Source organism: Ursus maritimus, unplaced genomic scaffold (assembly GCF_017311325.1).
Source record: "Ursus maritimus isolate PB19 unplaced genomic scaffold, ASM1731132v1 scaffold_33, whole genome shotgun sequence".
NCBI lineage: Eukaryota > Metazoa > Chordata > Mammalia > Carnivora > Ursidae > Ursus > Ursus maritimus.
The window spans coordinates 19,933,788-19,953,366 of NW_024425897.1; the positions used below are offsets into that span (position 1 = coordinate 19,933,788).

The window sequence follows — 19,579 nt, forward strand, 5'->3', positions numbered from 1 at the left end:
GACCGGGAGTGCAGTCTACCCAAGGAGCCAGAAGGGGCAGACCCAGGTATTAAAGTCCCAGCTACTATGCCTGCTGAGTTGAGAGAGTGGGGGATGGGGAAGGAGCTGGGAAGTGGGGTGTGGGGCACAGGGCTCAGCGGCTCCTCCTCTGGCTGTGAAGGGGTTCACATGGCCCCACCACACCCACAGAGGTCAGAACCTGACCTGGCCTCTGCCCTCCAAGCCCTGGGCTCCCCAGCCCCAGTGTGGGGTCTTGGGAAGGTCAAGGGCAGCCTCCAGCAGCTGGATTCTCAGGCCACGGATCCACAATAGAGGAAGCTTTGTGAGCAGATGCCCCATGTGTGGGTGCTTGTTGTGTGGCCCTCTTGCTGCTCTGTTTTACTTTACTTACCAAACACTCATCTAGAATTTACCAGAATTTGCACTGGGCTTCATTCCAGACACCTGACACACATTGGCTTGTTTAATGCCATAACTCCCCTGGGAGGGAGGACCTGGCCCAGGCCATGTGGTGGATGAGGGATTGGATGAAGGACATAGCCCACATTTATTTAGTACTTGTTGTATGCCCCTCCATTACTCCCCACAGCAGTCTGAGCGGGCACGGCCCTCCCATCTCGCTCGGAGCTCAAGGTGAGGACCATTCAGCACACACCCCGCAGGAAATGTGCACCTCTTTTCTGGGGGACCCCCTGACCCCCTACTCACCTGGGTCAGGGCTGGGAGGCAGGTGTGGGCTCGGCCTGACGAATACTGGCCAGCATGGCAGAGAGGTCCAGGATGAACAGCTTCACCTGTGGGTCCCCAGCACAGCCAGTCACATCCCAGCCCCTGAGTGTCCAGTTCCACCCCCCCCCCAACCCAGGATGCCACAGAGCAGGGGTTGGGGGTGGAGATCCCTATTAAAAGCGATGACAGTGGTTCCCAGGGGCCAGCCAACCTGCCCTAGGCTGTTCTGGGTCCTTCAGCCTCAGTCCAAGCCTCCTGAATGGTCTGTGAGCAGACACCCTCAGTTTCCTAGCTGGTTATCACCTGCATTATAATTAAATGAGTATTTTCACTTCTATTAATTCATTTTCCCCCTTTTAATAGATCAGTCATATTCATTGGTGTTTGACCTGCTCTCATCTCCATGGGTTAACACTTCCATATTTCGTTTTAATTAACACTTATTGATATGAACTTAATGCCCATGGGCCCACTGCCAAGTGCCAGAACTTGAGGCCAACTTACCCTTGGGTCCTCCCTTCACATTTGTCACTGAAATAAACACTTGAGAAGGAAACTGTATTTCTAACAAAAATAGAATTAGTTACCCCTTGTCGTAACTGGCGGGGCAATGGAAAAATACTATGATGAACATGAAACCCAGTTGCACTCCTGGTTCTGGCCCGCCGCTGCTGCTTACAGGGAGTGTGAGGCCCGGGCCCAGGCCCAGGGAGCACTATAGGGGTTAAAGGCACACTCGCCCTGCACTGAGCCTTTCTCCTTGGTAGGATCAGGGTCGGTTGAAAAGGGACAGGCTTTTGCCCACTCTGTCATACTGAGCCTCAGTCCCTCCTGGTGTCATCTTGTGTGGCTCAGGGTACTGGGCCACACTTGGGAGAGCAGTGGTGTCCACAGATCTGTCCCACTCAGCATGTGGCACAAAGGCAGGCTCCCGGGGCCCAAGTTCTTGGTGTTTGGTTGGGATCCAGGGTGTTGGGCACAGGACAGGGGTGGCAGGGGCAGGCAAGCATTTCTACTTGTTTCTTCAGTAAAAGGGACCGTGCTTTGGGTCCCCATTAGAAGCAACAGAGTCGTCCGAAGTCAGAAACCCCTCCTTCCGTTATAACCCATGTCAAACATTCTACAACCTTGCAAACCTGAATGACTTGGTCCACAGTGACATTTGTGATGCACTTGTGCAGAAAGACAAGGAAGGACCCAGCCCCACCCTCTCCCTTCCTAGGGAAGCTGAGGCCTGTCCATGCAGGGAGCAAGAGTCTCAGGGATTAATTAAAGGTGAGTCTCCACCTGGTTTCTCATCGATGTTGTCACTTGTTTGTGCTGTCTGACCCTGGGACAAAGGACAGACTGCTGTCATGAACGTGCGGTGTCATCAGCACACTGGGCCCCAGAGAGGAGCCCGACTTCCTTGTGGCCACAGACCAGATGCCCCTCGGAGCCGAGACCCAACCCAGGCGTCCTAGGCAGGGTTCCCAAGTGGCCATGGAGCCCACATCTGTGGTGCGGGCAGCGTCTGTGCGGCTCACTGAGGGTCATGCTTAACCCTGAGTGGGTGAGATTTCCCGTGCGGGGAAGTTCCTGAAGGTTCGGGGGGTGGAGGGGCTGTAAGGAGGGAGCGCACCTGCTCCAGCTGCCCTTCAGTGTCCTCGATGTCCAGGGCGGGGGGCTGCCTCTTGTGCTGGCACACAAGCTGGAAGAGGTTGAGCGCCGCCATTCTAGTGCGGCCCAGGAGAAGGGTCTTCTCGGCCGCTGTGTTCTGGATCTCAATCCACTTGGATTCCTGAAGAACACCCCGCCCCCTTCCAGATCAAGCTTGGAGCTGGCTGAGGAGGGCTGGGGCCCCGCCACTTCCCTCCAGTCAGGGGTACGTGGGCGCCTCGGGGAGAGGAAAGCAGGAACCCGGGGTCACGTCCGCTAGGACCGTCCCCCTGTGCACTAAAGCGCTTTCTGACGCTTGCATTTGCGCGTTCCCGCCAACGCCCCTCTGGGGGTAAGCGCTGCCGCTTCTGTTCCTATGAACCCTGGCACTCGTCCCGGGCGATAGGAGGCTGGGGTCCCCTGTGCCCACCTCCTCCCAGTGTGCCGTACCCCGCGCAGCGTGCGCTCCCTCGCAGCCTCCAGGCGCTCCAGCAGCTGCACTCGCCTCTGGCCCTGCCCCAGCAGCTCGTCCTGCCCGGCGTCCCGCAGCTGCTGCAGGCGCGCGCGCGCCTCCTCCAGCTCGGCCAGCCGCTGGCGCTCCGTGAGCCTCAGCGCCTCCTGCATGTCGGCCAGGCCGTCGAAGCGCGCCACCAGCTCGGGGACCTCCTGGAACTGGGGTGGGGTCGAGATGGGGTCCCCATGCCACCTGGCCCTCGGGCACCTCCTCGGTTAGCCCACGTGCGAAAGGAGGGCATTACCCCAGGAATGAGGGCTACCCCTGCCCTCTCCACCCCAGCATAAAGCCTAGCCAAGCCTCACTACCTCGGATTGTTTCATTCCACTGTTATTTATGGAGTGTCTGGATACACCCCCCGCCTTTCGCCTGTGTCTCCCAGAGAGGAAGTTACCATTGTGAGCCACAGTTTCGCCATTTATAAAATGCTGTAGACAAGAGCAGGACTCACTTCACCGGGCGTTGGGAAGAGTTCAAGGACAAACCTTGTCCCTGGCATACAGTCAGTGCTCAATAAGTGGTGATACCTGGCATACAGGCGGCGCTCCAGTAGTGCACACCCAGAGCCGTCCCAGAGGCCCAAAACCATCGGCAGGGCGCTCACCTCGGGCAGCTGCTCCAGCACTTGGCCCAGCAGGCGCGCGCAGGGCTCCAGACGCTCCAGCCGCCGCTGTAGCCGCGCGCGCTCCCGCTGCAGCTCCTCCAGCTGGGCCCGAAGCCGAAGCGCTTCAGCCTCCTGGCGGCTTGCCTGCAGCCGCTCTTCTGCCGCCCTCCGCAGTGCGCGGCTGCGTCGGGCCTCGGTGTCCTGGGGAGGCGGATGGAAAGGAGGCGACTGCCCTCAGTACTTGGAAGCCGGCGGGGCTCACCGCTTCCACCTGCCCCAACACTGGCACGCGCGCGGTTGGTTGCAAACAGATGGCCTGTGGGCAGATTCAGCCAGTATCTCTGGTTTTGGTCCCTCGCTTCTCCCCCATGCTTTTTAAAAAACTCCAATGCATCAGGCAGTGCGTGAGTATTTCGTACTACTCTCTCTTGTATTAGGAAGCCCACTTTTAGAATTCACATGCAAGTCTGGCCCCTAGGGGATGGTGACTTTGTGACCCAGTGACCTGCCTCCCCTCCCCCAGCCGTCTCCACCTACCTGCAAGAACTTGTCAAAGCGGACAAAAGACCCCTTTAGCTCCCGCTCCTTCTGTTCCACCTGTTCCCAGCGCTGCTTCTGCGCTGCCATCATGGTCTGGAACACCTGGGGAGAGGTGAGGAGTAGGGGTGTGTGTGCGTTTGGGGGTTCAAGTTATCCAGTGCTTTCGGGTTCATACTCCCCCCCCCCCGCCGCCGTGGCTCCCACCACAGGTGATGAAGACTGAATGCCTTCTTGAAGCCCCTGAATGCCGCTGTCCCTGTTCTTCCTTCTGGCCTCATCTTACCCCGTTCCTCTGACACTGTCTTCCAGACACTCATCCACCTGTGTTTTGTCCTTGCCTTCCGATCTTTGTATGCGCTGTTCCCTCTGCCCACTTCTCCCTCCTCACCTCACCCCCTTTGCCGGATTAGCTGACATGCCCTTCCCCAATCCCCAGACATGACTTCCTCCAGGAAGCCCTCCTTGGCCACCCCTTTGTGGAGATATGGGCTTCCTCCGGGTTCCCACAGCCTTCTCAGTGCTTCCCCACCTGATAGCCGTCACTACCTGGACACTTGTCTGTCTCCTTCTTTAGACGTGAGCCCCATGAGGGCGGGGACTATGGCGAGATTTCTAGATCCCGGTGCAGTGTGGTGCACATAGTAGGTGCTCAGTGCACATTTATTTGCACCAGCTGATCTCATTTGATCCTCATTTGATCACTGATGAGGAACCCAAGGTTCCGAGTGATGAAATGACCTGTCTCCGACCCTGTAGCTAATAAGTTGGTTCTATCACTTCGCAACCCCTGCTCACCATCTTTTTTTTTTTTTTTTTTGCCTGGGGTCCCCCAAAATCTCAGGGACTGCAGTGGAGGCTCACCTCCTTTTGGGCCTGCAGAGCCCGGTCTGCATCCACCAGCTCCTGCCTCTTCTCCAGGAGGCGCAGCACTGGTGGGAGGTGGTCCACATTTTGCTCTGGGATCTTCCTGGAGGGGCTCCAAGGGGGAGGTGGGGATAAAGGAGGCAAGAGTCAGGGCCCCCAGACTCTCCACTAGTGCCTAAAATGCCCCCATTAGCCATATACTAGCTATTGAATTGTTCACTCATTCAACAAATTATACTGAGCAACTGCACTGTGCCAGGCACCTTTCTAGGACGGGCGGGGGCGGGGGGGCTGCTGCAGATGTGATCAAGGCAGACAAAAATCCCCACCTTCCAGAAGCCGGCGTTCTGCTGGGGGGCCACAGAAAGCAAAGCTAGCAAACAATAAATAATGCTAGGACATGGTAGGTCATTAAGCAGGCAAAAGGACATCTTTCAATGGGGAGGTGAAAAAGTCTCCGAGGAGACCTGAGGTCATCTGGGCAGAGACTGGAAGGGCAAGAGGGAGTGAGCGCGTGGATACCTGCAGGGAACAGCCAATGCCAAGGCTCCAAGAGAAAGACCTTGGTTTGTAGAAGACACTTGAGGCTGCTGTGGGGGGCGAGGACCATAAGAGAGGCAGGGCAGCTGCAGGAGATGGTAATGGGGTTTGGTTCTGGTCAGGTGGTTGTAGGGGAGGGGTGAGGAGGGTGGTCACGCTGCAGTTTGAGAGCACAGTTGGTTGGTGCAGTGACGGGGTTGGGGGGGCGCAGTGAACTCCAGGTGAACTGGAAGGAAGGTGCTGGTGGAAGGCTAAATGGGGCACAGGGGAGGTCAGCTCCTTGCTGTGGCCAAGCTGTGGCTGGAAGGCTGTTAGACCTCCCCTAGACCTCCCTGCGGGGGCTCCAGGAGGAGGCTGGGATCTGGAGTCTAGCTGGGGTGTGTGTTGGGGGAAGGGGAGTTGCACACAGCCCTCCACGGTGCTGTGTAGAGAGCAGAAGGGTTGCTTGAACATTCTGTCCAGCAGGGCATTCCCAGTACTGAGCTTGGGACTCTCTGTCGCTGTAGAGCACAAAGCAGGCCCCCGACAAGCTTCCTCCACTCCTCCTTGAAAATGCAGAGTTCGCAGGAAGAGGGGAGCACGAGTTCACAGAATTCCTTTCCCCCTCAGTCCAAACGATTTAATCTCAGCTGGACGTCAGCCCGGGGTGGGGATCAGGACCAGAAGAGAGGCCTGGGCTGGCCCCCCAGCTCTGCCCTAACTAGCTCTGCCCTAACTAGCCCAGAGACCACTTTCCTCTGAGCCTCAGTTTCTCCCTCTGGGAAGTGGGGACAGTAATCCGCCACCAGGAACTGCCGAAGGAAGCAGGGTGCCACAGGCAAGGGGAAGGCATGGGTCATCCCACCCACTTCTTCCCCCCTTCCACCCTTCCCTGCTGTTCTGAAGCACTCACTTGGGCATTTTCTCTTGCAAGGCCAGTTGGAAATATTCCTCCCAGGGCACGGCCATCTTCCTTGCAATTGCCCCGGGCTTTCTTTCCACCAGCCTGGAGTCTTGCACGAGCTCCGGAGGCCCTGGGGGTTTCAGATGGAGGGCAGCAGGCGGCGAGCTCTGTGCTCTAAGAAGTCAGCCACCTAGCAGGCTTTGGTTGCCAGGGCAACCAGCCACACAACATTCCGTTGCCTGCCTGAGGCCTGGGGCATCCATCCTGGGAGGCAGAGGGAGGGAGCAGGCTCTGCCCCTTCCAGAGGCGGCTTTAACTCCCAGTCTAAACTGGGGTGCAGCGAGGAGGAGGTGGGTCCCTCAGCCAAAAATTTACCTTCTTGGCGCCCCACGTCTGGTCAAGCCCCTTTCTGGATGGGTGGGATGGAACGCCTCTATCATGGCTGTATGCTCAGTTGTCCCGTTCAAAAGAATACTTATTGGGCGCCCACTGTTTGCCAGGTCCTGGGCAGGATCATTCACTCCCTGGCAAGATGCTGAGGGCCTACTATGTTGCAGCTCACTGAAGGTCAACTCCCTTTGCTGGGGATGGGGCTACCCTGGCCAAGTCTCATGGAGCCCCCAGCCCGGTGAGGGAGATTAGCACCACCCAGTGGAGACCAGCTTGGAAGGGACCCATGATCTAGATTTGGAGAATAGGGGAGGGGAGGAGCTGACATACTTTGGGCCCTTACTGTGGCTCAGACACTGTGCCAAGCACTGTCTATATAATAGCAATTTAATTCTTAGAACAGCACTCCAGGGGATGGTATTAGGGAAAAATGCCCAGAGTAATACCCCTGGGTCCTCCACCCAGAAATAACACACCCTAGCATCTCATCATCTTTGCTTTCTATCGTTTTAGTTTCCTGTTTTAAATAATTTTTTTCATGTCAAGAAATGCATTTTCTTATTGTAGAATAACACCATTAGGGAAAAAACTATACTTATAATGCTTACATTGCTAAAAACAACTCCTAAGCATTTTGTTAGAGCATATTTTTAGAAAGGAGCAAAAATAATATACATTTTCCTCTTTGAGCATGTTGCATTAAATTGCCCATATATCCTTCTGCATAAATTGATGTGAAGTTATAAGATACACGACCTAATTTTTTCTTGATTTAAAAATACTGAGGTATAATTTACATAATGTAAAATTCATTTCTTTTTTACATTCGGTTCTATGGGTTTTGGTAAATGCGTGAAGTCACGTAACCACCACCACAGCCAAGATACAAAATGTTTCCATCACCCCGCGAAGTCCCCATGCTCCCTCATAGTCAGCCCTTGTCCCCGCCCCAGCCCCTGGCAACCCCTGACCTGTTCTCTGTCCCAATAGTTGTGCCTTTTCCAGAATATTGGAAATGGAATTCTTTTTTGTTGTTGTTGTTGAGATTTTATTTATTTGTCAGAGAGAGAGAGCACAAGCAGGGGGAGGGACAGAAAGAAAAGCAGGCTCCCCACTGAGCACGGAGCTCCGTGGGGGCTCCATCCCAGGATCCTGGGATCATGACCTGAGCCAAAGGCAGATGCTTAACCAACTGAGCCACCCAGGTGTCTCCAGAAATGGAATTCTGTACTTTGTAGCTGCTTGAGTCTGGCTTCTGTAACCCAGGAGTGTTCATCTGAGATTCATTCATGTAGACGACACGTGTACCCGTATTTCCTTCTTCTTCATTGCCGAGTAGTATTTGAGTATATATCATGGTCTGTTTAGTCAGCCTCCAGCTGGGTCATCTCTAGTTCTGGGCAATTACAAATATAGCCTGTGTTCATGTACAGTTTTTTGTGTGAACATAAGCTTTCATTCTGCTCTGTATAAATACGTAGGAGTAGGATTGCTGAGTCATATGGTGAGTCTATGTCTAACTGAATAAAAAACTGCAAACTTTTTCCAAGGAGCTGTACCATTTTTGTATTCATACCAGCAATGCACGAGCGGTCTCATTACTCTGTATCCTTGCCAGCAGTTGGTACTGGTGGGTTTTTTTAAGGTCATTCTAATAGATGTGTAGCTCCTGGAAGACTTTTTTATTTAGAGATCATTGTAGATTCACATGCCGTTGAAGAAGTAACACAGAGAAATCCCATTTCCCTCTGCCCATTTCCCCCAGTGGTTCCATCTTGCACACTACAGTACAATATCCCCACCAAGAAATTGGCAACAATACAATCCACCAGGCTCATTAAGACCTCACGGTTTTACATGTGCTTCTTTGCGTGTGTGTGTGTGTGCGTGTGTTTAATTCTGTGCAAAGTTATCACACGTGGACTCCTGTGACAGCCACAATCAAGCTACCCACAGAATGTTTCTCACAGGGATCCTTCATGCTACGCTTTTTTTTTTTTTAAGATTTTATTTATTTATTTGAGAGAGAGTGCAAGAGAGAGCATGCATGAGCTGGGGGAGCTGCAGATGGAGAGGGAGGGGCAGACTCCCCACTGAGCGGGGAGCCTGATGCGGGGCTCGATCCCAGGACTCCCGGATCATGACCTGAGCCAAAGGCAGACACTTAACCGACTGAGCCACCCAGGCTTTGATAGCTAAGACCACCTCCCTCCCTCCTGTCTCCCTAACCCCTGGCAACTGTGTATCCGTTCTCCATCTGTACAGTTTTGTCCCCTCAAGGATGTTATATAAGTGGAATTGCACAGTATGTAACCTTCGAGACTGGCTTTTATCACTCAGCTTAACTCTCTTGAGATCCATCCTGCTTGCTACACGCATCAGGGTTTACTTTTTTTGATCGCTGAGTAGCGTGCCATGGGATGGGTGTGCCGTGACTGGTGAAGCATTCAGGTAGAAGGACGTTTGGGTTATTTGCAGTTTGGGGCTCTCTTGAATAAAGCCAGCGTGAAGATTCATGTCCTGGTTTTTGCGTGAGCCTAAGTTTTCCTCCCTCCAGGATAGATGCCCACGAGCACCATCGTTAAGGAAGCTGCTAGAGTCTCTTCCAGGGCGGCTGTGCCACTTTAAATTCCCACGGCCAGTGTATGAGCGATCCCCTTTTCTGCATCCTCGCCCTCACCACGTTCGCTTTAGCCATCCCGATAGGTGTGCAGTGGTGTCTCGTTGTGGTTTTCCTTGGCATTTCTCTCCCGGCTGTGACAATGAACAACTTTTTGTGTGCTTCTTTGCCATCTGTGTATCCTCTTCAGCAAAATGTCTGTTCGTGCCTGTTGCCTGTGTTCTAATGCAGTGTTCTTAGCTGTTGAGTCTTGAGAACTTCTTTACATATTCTAGATACAGGTCTCGATGTTCCAGATAATCCTCTGTTGGATATTTTCTCCCAGGCTGTAGTGATCTCTTCAGTCTCTTCACATGGTCTTTTGCAAAGCAAGGTTTTAAATTTGGATGATCTGATTTGCCACTTTTTCCTTTACGCATTGTGTCAAGTGTAAGGTGGGATTTGAACTTGGGCCACCTGGGTGTGGAGCCCACCCTCTTAACCACAATACTCTGGATACAGTTGAGCCCTTCTTGGATCCTTCCCTCCTCAGGTTCATTCCCTTCCTTCCCTCTTGAGTGGCTGTCGTCATCTTGAAGCTAGTATGCAGCCTAGCCTTTTGGATGTCTATTCTTTTAGAGGTGTTTTTTGGGGGCAGATGTTTTACTGAGCACCTACTCTGTACCAGGCAGTGTGTGAGGATACAGCAGTGCATAAAGCAGAACTAGGGTGCAAGGAGCAGGGAGGGAAGCCTCTTTGAGGCAGTAACATGCGAGGGGTGAGATAAGGACCTGAAGGATGAGGAGGGGTAAGAAGAAGAAAGGAAAAGTATTCCAAGTAGAGGGGATAGCATGTGCAAAGGCCCTGAGGCAGGAGGATGTGGCCCCTCCTCACAAAGAGAACAAAGGTCTGCAGGTTGGTGTGCAGCATTCAAGGATGATGCGAGAGGGCCCAGGAGGGGCCAGACCTGTGACCAGTAACAGATGAGGGAATAGAGGCCCAGGGAAGTTAAGTGACCCTCCGAGGACATGAGGCTGAGAAGTGGTGGGCCTTCGTTTTGTTTTTAGAGATAACCCATCCCTGCCTTGGAACTAACTGCTCATGGCTTCAAGGAGTGAAGAAAGTCCCTGCACCTTCACGAGGCTGAAGCTATGGGTCCGTGCCCCGGGCCTCAGCAGTTCTGTTTTAAATGCCCCATTGCTCTCAGGTCCCCTGGGGGCTCCCCTGCCATGCTGCTGAGGCACAGGTCCCAAACCCCCACCTATGTCTGTCCCCACATCCTGAGAGATAGGGTGAGTGGGGCTGCTGCGTGACAGCAGGACACGGCTTCTCGGCTGGCCTTGCCCTTGGCCACAGCTCAGAGCTCTGGAAATATCCACTCTCCCCACCGCCAGGTCTCATGCTTGGGTGGTTTCCCCCTTCCTACTTCTCCATTCCAAGGCAGGGGCGGGAGGGGGCACCTTGGGGAGTAGGGCTGAGTAAGGAGGAAGCAGGGGGAGTCAGACTGACAGACGGATACCTTGTTTCAGGCTGCGGGAGGAGGGGACTTATTGCTTCCTCGGCAGCCAGCCCACGGGAGGGGTTTGTGGAAATCCTGCCCACTCCTCCCACCGCAGCCTCCTGTCCTACGTGGCTCCCGGCCCAGAATCGTGCCCGGCGATCACAAATGGGGCTTTGTGTTCCCGAGACAAAGAACACGCTCCTCACCCCCAACCCGGGCCAGGGCTTGTCTGCCTTGCCCCAACCTTGGCCTCGGAAGGGATAGTGCCACTTCCAGGAGGGGAAACTGAGGTCTAGAGACAGACAGGTCTGTGGAGCCAGAGAAGGGGTCTGGCCCTGGTTTGGGGGTGGAGGTGGCGCGGAGAGGCAGTAAGTTGGCAGTGGTGATGCTGCCATCCTAGGCACTGTGGGGAGAAAGGAAGTAAGAAATAATACGACTATTATCGCAACGAGAGAGGCCCGATTCCAGCCCTGGAGGGGAACAGAATTCTGTTTAACCCCGCGAGTGTGTTTTCAGTCTTTCTTATGTGCCAAGCGGTGTGGGAGGCGCGGCATGAATCAGACATTGTCCCTGACATTTAAGAGATACGACGAGCGTGTAAAATACCACAAAACAAGAGAACAGGAGACCAAGGTCACAGAGTGGTGCCAACAGGCAGGGGTGAGGGGGGCGGGGAGTGGTCTCGACTGCCTTCCCGGAGGCTGTGGGCCATCAACAAAGCCGGGGCAGGGGTGCTTTCAGAAGTGGGAGGCAGCGCAGAGCATTTTCTGATGAAAAAAAGCAGCACATGTCATCGTGTCTAGGAAAGCCCTCCGCTGCTGCCCTACTGTGACACCTGCTTTACTGTCTGCGTATCACTTCCTACCTCCTACTGACCGTATTCTTCAGCGGCGAGCGACTTTTGTCAGTTCCCCACGCCCCTGAGAGCCCCAGGAGAGCAGGGCTGGGCCGTCTTGTACCTCGCTGTATCCCCACTGCCTGGGACACAGTAGGCACTCAACACAGATCTACTGAATAAAAGGAATATTCATACAGAGACTATACATATAATATTTTGCGGCATCGTGTTTCCCCCATTACTTATATTTTCTTTTTTAGCATTTTTCCTGTCATTCCAGGTCTTCGAGCATATCCTTTTTAACAGCCCAGTCGTAGTCCCTGACATTGACACGACATTGTCCGCACTCTGTTAGCCCCGCCCTTCCACATCTTTATTCACTTGTATGGGTGGGAGATCAACAAGGAAACGGGGAAACGGAGGGGAAGGGCTTTGGAAGGCAGCCTAGGGCGAGGGCACTGTGGGTGTGGGGTGAGGGGATAGGAGTAAAATCTTAAGAATATTGAGTTCAGGAGTGGTGTCTCGAAGGGGAATCTAGTGTGGTGTTAAACTGACCCTCCCACCCCACCCCCCACATTATAGTATTTGCCAGTTTCCATGGGGGTAGGTTCTGCCGTGGATGGTTTCACGTTCCCGCTGTGGCATTGCCGAACACGTGAGATGGAAAACGGCCTTCCCTCACCTTGGGATCTCTCGATCGGATTTCTCAGCTGAGATGCAAAGCCCCAAATTCTTGCGCAGCAGCCTGGAGCCTCGCTGGCTACTGAGGTGTGGCTGGCTACTGAGGTGTGGTAGCCTCATCCGTGCCTGGAATTCGGGGTGGGGCCTGGTGTTCCACCTAGGGCAGCTCGGGGTCAGACACAGCCGTGGGTTCAGCATGTCCTACTATGGCCATGACTCTTACTGAGCCCTGGTTGTATGCCAGGCTGTGCCGAACAGCTGACTTTTTCTTCATCCCATCCTCACACCCAGGCGATGAGGTGGGTGCTGTTATTATCCCCAGTTTACAGATAAGGAAACCGAGGCTCCCAGAGGGTCCCCAAGAACACCCAGCTCATAAGGGTAGGTGCCACAATTCAGTCTCAGGTTGGCTTGGCTGGGTGCTTGAACCTCTGCTCTTACCCCCTGAGCTCAGCGTCTGTCTCCTGCCACTTTAGGCTTTTTGCAGCACTTGTATGCAGCCCAGGGGTGCTAGGCTAGGTAGAGAGCTGGCAAGAAGATGGTCATGGGCTTGTCTTTAAGGGCTTAAAGGAAGGGGAAAGGGAGGAGGCATTTCTCGAGCATCTACTCTGTGCCAGGAATGATGCCAGGTGCCTTACACTGCCTCTGGATCGACTCACAACAACCGTGAGAAAGATGAGACCCTTCCCACGTGACGGCCCAGGCTTGGGTGCTTGTGAGCCTACCCTCCCCTCTCTGAGCTGGGTGGTATCCAACAGGTCACACTCCTTCTCTCCGCCCCCTTCACCCTTTGGTCCCTCAACTGGAGCTGCCCTGGGAGACCTCAAACCCTCTGCTAGTTTCAAGTCAGAGCTTCTCAGAACAACAGGAAGTGGCGAAGCCATTCGGAAAGTTTGAGGACTGTGACCACAGCTCCAGGCGCATTTCAGGGTCCAAGGCCGGTTATTGGACAGGTGACAGAGCTAGCTCCGTGGAGGCCTGGCTGGCACATTCCATAGCCTTCATAACCTCCCTGGGGGCCTGTGGAGGGGACTCTGGGAATGCGACTTCCTGCTCAGCTCCGGAAGACTGGCCGAGTTGGCTGGTGGCGGTTTGGCTGGCGTCCCACATGGCCCCAGGACCGGGCCCCTCAGGTTCTGTCACGGGTCCCTGGGAGCCGGAGAGCCTATCTGAGGTCTCTGCAGGATCTCAGAAGAAAAAGGGTTAGCCTAAAGCTTTCACCTAGGTGGGGGCAGGAAAAGGACAGGGCGCCTGTCTTGAAGTAACATGTACTTAGCAAGTACCGTTTTCCCCTGGTAAGGATCGGGGGTGACTAGTGAGGCCGCTGGAGGGGATTGGTGGTTAACACTCCCTTGGGGCTACCGTGGTTCTGGATTCGACCCTGGATCGCCTCTCGTTCCCTGCTGAAGGGTGCTGCAATACTTCTAAGCCTTGGGGCCAGCCCTGCTAGACCCATATCCCAGATGGGGTAACGGAGGCCCAGTCTTTGGAAGTTGGAGGACTCAGCAGACAGCGGCCAGCTGGGGAGAGAACTCCAGGGATCGGAATCCCTTACCAGCTTGGCTGGGGTTCTGGTTGGGAAGTCAAGGAGGGAACTTGGGAGACAGATCACTGGTTACTCCTGTGGCTGTTCGGGGCCCTCCTGGTCCCGCCGGTCTGGGCGTCGGCTGTGGTAGTCATTCAGCTGGGGCCTTCCCATTGGTGCCCAGCCCTGCACTGACCAAACTGAGTCAGGCTTGGTGCCAGCTCTTCCAAGAACTCTCAGGCGGGTAAACAATAAACTTATGGGGAGAAATAGTGTAAGTATCTGCCCTGGGACAGGCTCTTCCTGTCGCATTGTTTCAAATGTGTTTTTCAAACTCCCAAGTTTTGACACTTGAAAAATGTACAAACCTGGAGCTGAGAAGCAGAGAAAAAGAGAAGACCTCTGTCTGGGGGTGGAAGGGCATCTTGGAAGGCTTCCTAGGAGAGGTGACATTTGAGTTATGCCTCGAAGGACAATAATAATGATAATAGCAAACGCCTTCTAGAAGCTTCTTACGAGCCTCTGATTGTTTGAGACCTGTATCTGCTTCTTTCCAGTCTGCTTTATCTCATCGAATTCTCTCAAAACCCTGTGAGCAGAATACTATGTTATTCCTATTGAACAGATGACAAAAGCAAGCCACGGCGCAGAGAGGTTAAGTGACTTGCTCAAGACCACACAGCTAGCAAGTGGTGGAGTCAGGATTCCAATCCAGGAAGGCAAGCCAATTACTGCCTGCGGCCTTCCCTAGCTATCTAATCCCTCTGAACCTGTTTCTTTATCCATAAAATAGGGGCGATAGTGCAATAGTACTTAGTGCGTAGAATTATGGTGAGGACGAAGACGATACAATCCCCGGAAACCGCTTAGAACAGTGCCTGGCACACAGTCAGTGTTCAAACAGTTGTAGATGACTTCTGTCACTGCTCTCGTGGTTATCTTCAGGCCTCCCCTCCCCCTCCAGCCGCAGCCGCCTCCCCCGCAGTGCCAGCCCGTGACGTGGGAGCTGCCGCTCGCACAGTCTGGGTTTAATTGGAAACTAAACGAGAGGGAAGGGGATGTTCGGGGCCCCTCCCTTGACTCTGAACGGACCCGCCACCCCCACCCTGAATGTGCGACACCCTCCTTAGCGACGCCTCCCGCCGGCCGCGGGTACTGCTCCCGGACAGGGCACGGAGCTGGGACCGAGGAGGCGGAGCCGGGATGGGAGGCAGGGGAGGGCCAGGGAGGTGCAACTGTGCCGGAGGGAGGGCAGGCAGGGGACAAGCTGTGTCTTCTGAACCCCATGCCAACTCACCACGAGCCGGCGGCCACGCCCGCCCTGGCCATGGGCCGCTCCCCACCTGTCAGTCTCAGCGTGCCCAGGTCTCCGCGGCCGGTGCGCTCCGGCGCACTTGCCTGGGGGTGCCGGCAGAGGGCGCGCGAGGGGGCCCGGGGACGGGCGGGGGACACGCGGGAGGCGGGATTGGGGGGAGGGCCCTGGTCGGCCCCTCCCGCCCCCTGCCCGCCCTCCCGGAGCTCCAGACTAGAAGGCCAGAGCTGCGGGTGCCCCTGGCGCGCTCGGCTTCCTCCGCGCACCGCTCCTACCTGTAGAGTCCGAGGGGCTCCCCCTCCCCGGACACCTATTCTTTCTCCTCCGGAAACCTCCCGCCTTGCTACCCGCGTCTCGCATAGGCGGCGCTGGGACCCCGGGACGGGGCGTCGGGCTCGCAGCTGGTGACATGTAGACGCGCCCTCCGTGGTCCAGCCTCGGCACCTGGGCACCCTGCTGCCCTAAAGTTTGGGGCTGGGCGCCATGGCCAAGAGCAGCTCCCTGAATGTCCGCGTGGTGGAGGGCCGGGCGCTGCCCGCCAAGGACGTGTGAGTACCCCCGGGGCGAGTCGCGGGTGAGGGGTGCACCGACATGGGATGGGGCGGGGGTCGCCCGTTCCGCATGCCGGGGAGGGTCGGGGAGATGGTCAGGGGGTTCTTGTCTAAGGCACAGTATTGGTGCAGATCTGCCTTCACGGGGCTAAAACCCCATGCCCATCGCTGTCCTATCGGAAAGGGGCGCTCAGACTTAGCAGATGCGCCACCTGCCCCCAGGAAGGGGGGTGTCTTTGTTCCTGCGATGTACTAAAGGGAACTGGAGGGTCGGATTTTGTTGGAGCTGGGGAGGGTATCGGAGGTGGGGGGAATCTCTTCGTTAGTTCAGGCCGGTGCCAGACGTGGGGCTTCTCCAGACCAGGGTGGGTGCCTATCAAAAGAACCCTGGGAAGAAGGCCTAGAGCGCCGGTGGCCCCAGCATTCCTCTTTGTGCATCTGGTGTTTAGGTTCAAAGACAGTCATCAGGTGGCCCCCCAGCCAGGCCTGGGGGAAACTGGGGTCCTCTGGACCCAGAGCCCTGAGCTCCCCAGCGAGTAGCTCCCTGTGTGGGCCTTCCCTGGATGCTGAGCCTCTTGAAGACCCCCCCACCCCTCGCCGTAGCACCCTCTCCAGCCAGGTGTGATGGGGCTGGAGGATCCTTGGGCTCCTGTTGGTACCAGTCCTTGGCTCTGCTTCCTCTAGGGCTGTCAGCAGTTGCCGGATCAGCAGACCGTGGCAGGAGGGGGTACCCCTCCTGCTTGGCCTGGAGCCCGGAAGGGGCTCTGAGGTGTCAGCACCTGGGACAGGTGTGGGATCCTTGGCAGGACATCAGCTGTGTGACCTTGAACCTGGTCCTCTTGGGCCTCAATTTCCCACCTGGACAATGGGAGCTCTGGACAGGAGCTGCCCAGCCCGGAGCAGCTGCGGGGGGGTGGAGAGCCTGTTAGGATTTACCCTGTGGCCAAGGTGAGCAGAAATCTGAATTCTGAGCCTTAACTCAAGTTGAGATGAGGGCTTAGCTATGCTCTGACTCCCCCAGCTGTGGTCCCCAGTGAGGGGTCTCCCGCCTTTGATTTTATGAACCTCACCCCTCCCCAACCCTGGGCTGCTGTGAGCAGTTTTAGCTTCCCCTCATCCTCATCAGCTACCCCCGAATAAGCATGCACTGGATAGAAGCAGAGCGCTGGCTGTGTGAATGCAGCATCTGGACAAGCCCCTGCTTCCCTCCTTCTGGGACACCCTGTCAGAGCCTCTGAGAATGACATTCTCGAACTGTCGGGGCAGCGAGGCCAGGAATGGGGGCCTGGAAACTGCCGGAGGGCCGGGGGTGGGGTGGGGTGGCCTCCAGAAATCAGGTTTCCATCTCCCGGTCCTGGGTGAGGGCCATGAGGGAGTGGCGGGTGCTGCGCTTGGCCCCGGACACAGCTCTCAGGGTGGACATGGCTTGTGGGGTCGACGGGATTCGCAGGGCTCCTTCTGCCTCTCCTGCAGAGGGAGTTAACTCATACCTGGTTCCTACACTTCTTGGCCACCCTTTCTGCCCCAAGTTCTCAGGCCAAGGTGAGCCCCACAGCAAGGGTGGGAAGGAGTCATTAAGCCCTAGTTGGGGATCCAGCCACCCTGCCTCAGTTTCCCTAACTGTTGGCTCCCTTCTTCAGAGGGGCTGTCCTCAGAGTCTGCTGGGATCTCCATACCCATGGAGACTCTTAGATGGGGGTGTGTTCTCTCTCTGGTCTCCTAAGGGAAAGGGCCCAGACTCATCCTGAAGCCTCATCAGATTTGGGGGCAGGGTCTGACCTGACTCTGGAGGAGGCCTCCACTGACAATTTTTGAGTATTACCCTTATTAATAAGAGCAGCTGTAAGTCATCCAGGGCTTACTCTGGACCAGGTCCTAGCTTAACACTTCCTGTGGTCCTGTGAGAATTTCCATTTTATAAATGGGAGAAAGAGAGGCCCAGAGAGGCAAAGTCGCTTGCCCAAGGTCACACAGCTGGGATTTGAGCCCTGACTGCTCCCGTGCCTAAGCCACCCTGGGCAGGCAGTGGCCGAGGGGCCTTCTTTCCCACACTTGAGTTGGGGCAGGGCCCATGGGAGAGGTCAAGGGTCTGGAGAGATTGAGGGTCTGGAGGGGGCACCCCTCCTGCCACTGCTGCCTCCTACCTGATGGGAGCCTGATAAGGCCCTTGTGCGTCAGAGAGAGAAAGCTCGGCTCCCAAGAGGGGCCCCAGGGTCAGTCCTGGTTGACGGAAGTGGGCGTGTCTCCCAGCTCTTTGCTAGTGGGATCCCAGCCAATCTTCCTCCACATCTGCTGTTGGGGAAACTGAGGAATGGGACCGTACCTAAAAGAGGCTCAGGGAGAGAGAACCCAGCCAGAGAACTGAGATATAGGGGTTATCCAGCCAGAGGCATCCCGGGGCAGAGAGCCAGATTAGGAAACTGAGGCTCCCAGGGTTACTCAGCCCAGTGGGTTTGAGATAGATTCAGAAGGGGAAACTGAGGCCTAGGGCACTACTCAGAAGTGGGTTCAGTGGTAGAATCCAGAAAAGAGTGCAGGGACACAGACCACCACCCAGCCTGAGGTGTTCAGGGATAGAGGCCTGATGGGGAAGTGGAGGCACTGGAGCAGCCACACAGAGGGAGCTGAGGGCTGGAGTCCAGAGAGGAAACTGAGGCACAAGGAAGGACTCATCCAGCAGACAGGGCTCAGATGGCAGCTGGCTTCTTGTGCCAGCAACTCCTTCCCTGAAATCCTGGGGCATCTGTGGATTGGTGACTGATTGAAGGTGGCAGAGAGAGAGGAGGGGTGGGGGCTGGGGCATCAGAAGAGGGGGCCACTTGGGGAGAGGATTATGAGCTGGGGTGAAGGTGACGTTGGTTAAGAGCATGTGTGCTGAGCCCCACAGACCTGGGTTTGAATCCCAATTCAGGTGGGGGGTTGTGGGAAGGAGGATACAGGTCCTCCCCCAAGGAGCTCACAGTTCAGAAGTTTGAGGGAGCCATGGAGACAGACACTAAACACAGAGAGAAACAGGGAGCAAGATGCCTTCAGGTGCCCAGAGGGATCGGAGGTCAATTTTACAAAGGACAGAGGTGGCCAGGGATGGCCTCTCTGAGGAGGTGACTTTGGGGCTGAGGTTTGAATAATAGGACTCAGCCAGCCATGACGAGATCAGGGACAGAGTGTCTCAGGCAGCTGCCACAGCAAGTGCAAAGGCCCTGAGGCTCGACTGAGCTTGGTGGAAGACAAAGGAGGCCCGTGCAATGGGAGAGAGGGAAGATGAGGGCCCTAGTGGACAGCTTGGGATGGGGCTGGTAACTCTTATTATGAAGGGGGGATGGAGCTGGCTTTGGTTGGCTCATGGCTCCTGCTTCTTCAAGGGGCTGCAGCACATCTGTGCTGTTGGTGGAGTTTTGAGATCTGGGTGCCCTGTTCTGTGCCAGCAGAGGGGCATCCCCACCAGGCTGAGCACTGGGAGTCCCCTCCCCAGGGAAAGTCCCGTGGAAATGAAAAGCTGGTTGGCAATGCTTTCCCCAGGGCGTTAAGGCTCCTGGAGGAGAGCTCTGGGGTCAGCTGGGGATGCAGCCCACCATGCGTTATCTCCTTTTGTTCCTCCGGCCCCCCTTACCCCCCCCCCCAACAAGATGTGTGTTCACGTTATAGAGAGGAAAAAGCAGCACACACAGAGAGGAAGGGGCTTGCCGGGTTCCACAGCTGGCAGGTGGTAACACCGCGATGCCTGTCCAGTGCATGCCGTGGACCATGGCTCCGGGCTTCCTGGAACCAGCCCTGGGAACTTTCTGGCCTCAGTGTTCTGTCTCTGTGGGTGGAAGCCCAGAAAGCCCGTGCACGGGGGTCGGGCATGCAGTGGGTGGGCTGTGCCCCATG

The 19,579-nt window shown here is 55.8% G+C and overlaps 2 protein-coding genes across 6 annotated transcripts in view; one reads left to right on the plus strand and one right to left on the minus strand.

Annotated features, from left to right (window-relative positions):
• Window positions 1-126: 126 nt before the first annotated feature.
• On the minus strand, window positions 127-8,242 carry CFAP73 (cilia and flagella associated protein 73). Its single transcript, XM_040619904.1, has 7 exons — window positions 6,322-8,242; window positions 4,887-4,992; window positions 4,023-4,127; window positions 3,486-3,686; window positions 2,818-3,039; window positions 2,351-2,509; window positions 127-794 (listed from the first exon to the last, which is right to left on the minus strand). Exons 1-7 carry the CDS (start codon window positions 6,375-6,377, stop codon window positions 714-716), a joined length of 930 nt encoding a protein of 309 aa, XP_040475838.1. The 5' UTR covers window positions 6,378-8,242; the 3' UTR covers window positions 127-713.
• Window positions 8,243-15,387: 7,145 nt separating this feature from the next.
• The window catches only part of RASAL1 (RAS protein activator like 1), a 28,673-nt gene continuing 24,481 nt past the window's right edge, over window positions 15,388-19,579 (plus strand). For 3 of the 5 annotated variants that reach the window (XM_040619905.1, XM_008688909.2, XM_008688910.2), the window contains exon 1: window positions 15,390-15,706. In XM_040619905.1, coding sequence (XP_040475839.1) covers window positions 15,642-15,706 — 65 coding nt within the window. In that variant the 5' untranslated portion in view covers window positions 15,390-15,641. Of the gene's footprint in view, window positions 15,707-19,579 lie in introns of all 5 variants that reach the window. The other 2 variants (XR_005831735.1, XM_008688906.2) reach the window with 2 other exon arrangements.

Excerpts from the sequence above, each read along its gene's own strand:
- CFAP73 (XM_040619904.1), bottom strand. The coding sequence starts at position 6,377 with ATGGCCGTGCCCTGGGAGGAATATTTCCAACTGGCCTTGCAAGAGAAA. Across the intron at positions 3,040-3,485 it reads TGCTGGAGCAGCTGCCCGAG|TTCCAGGAGGTCCCCGAGCT; the intron begins GTGAGCGCCCTG and ends ACCCCACCCCAG. Across the intron at positions 795-2,350 it reads CTGAAGGGCAGCTGGAGCAG|GTGAAGCTGTTCATCCTGGA; the intron begins GTGCGCTCCCTC and ends GGGGACCCACAG.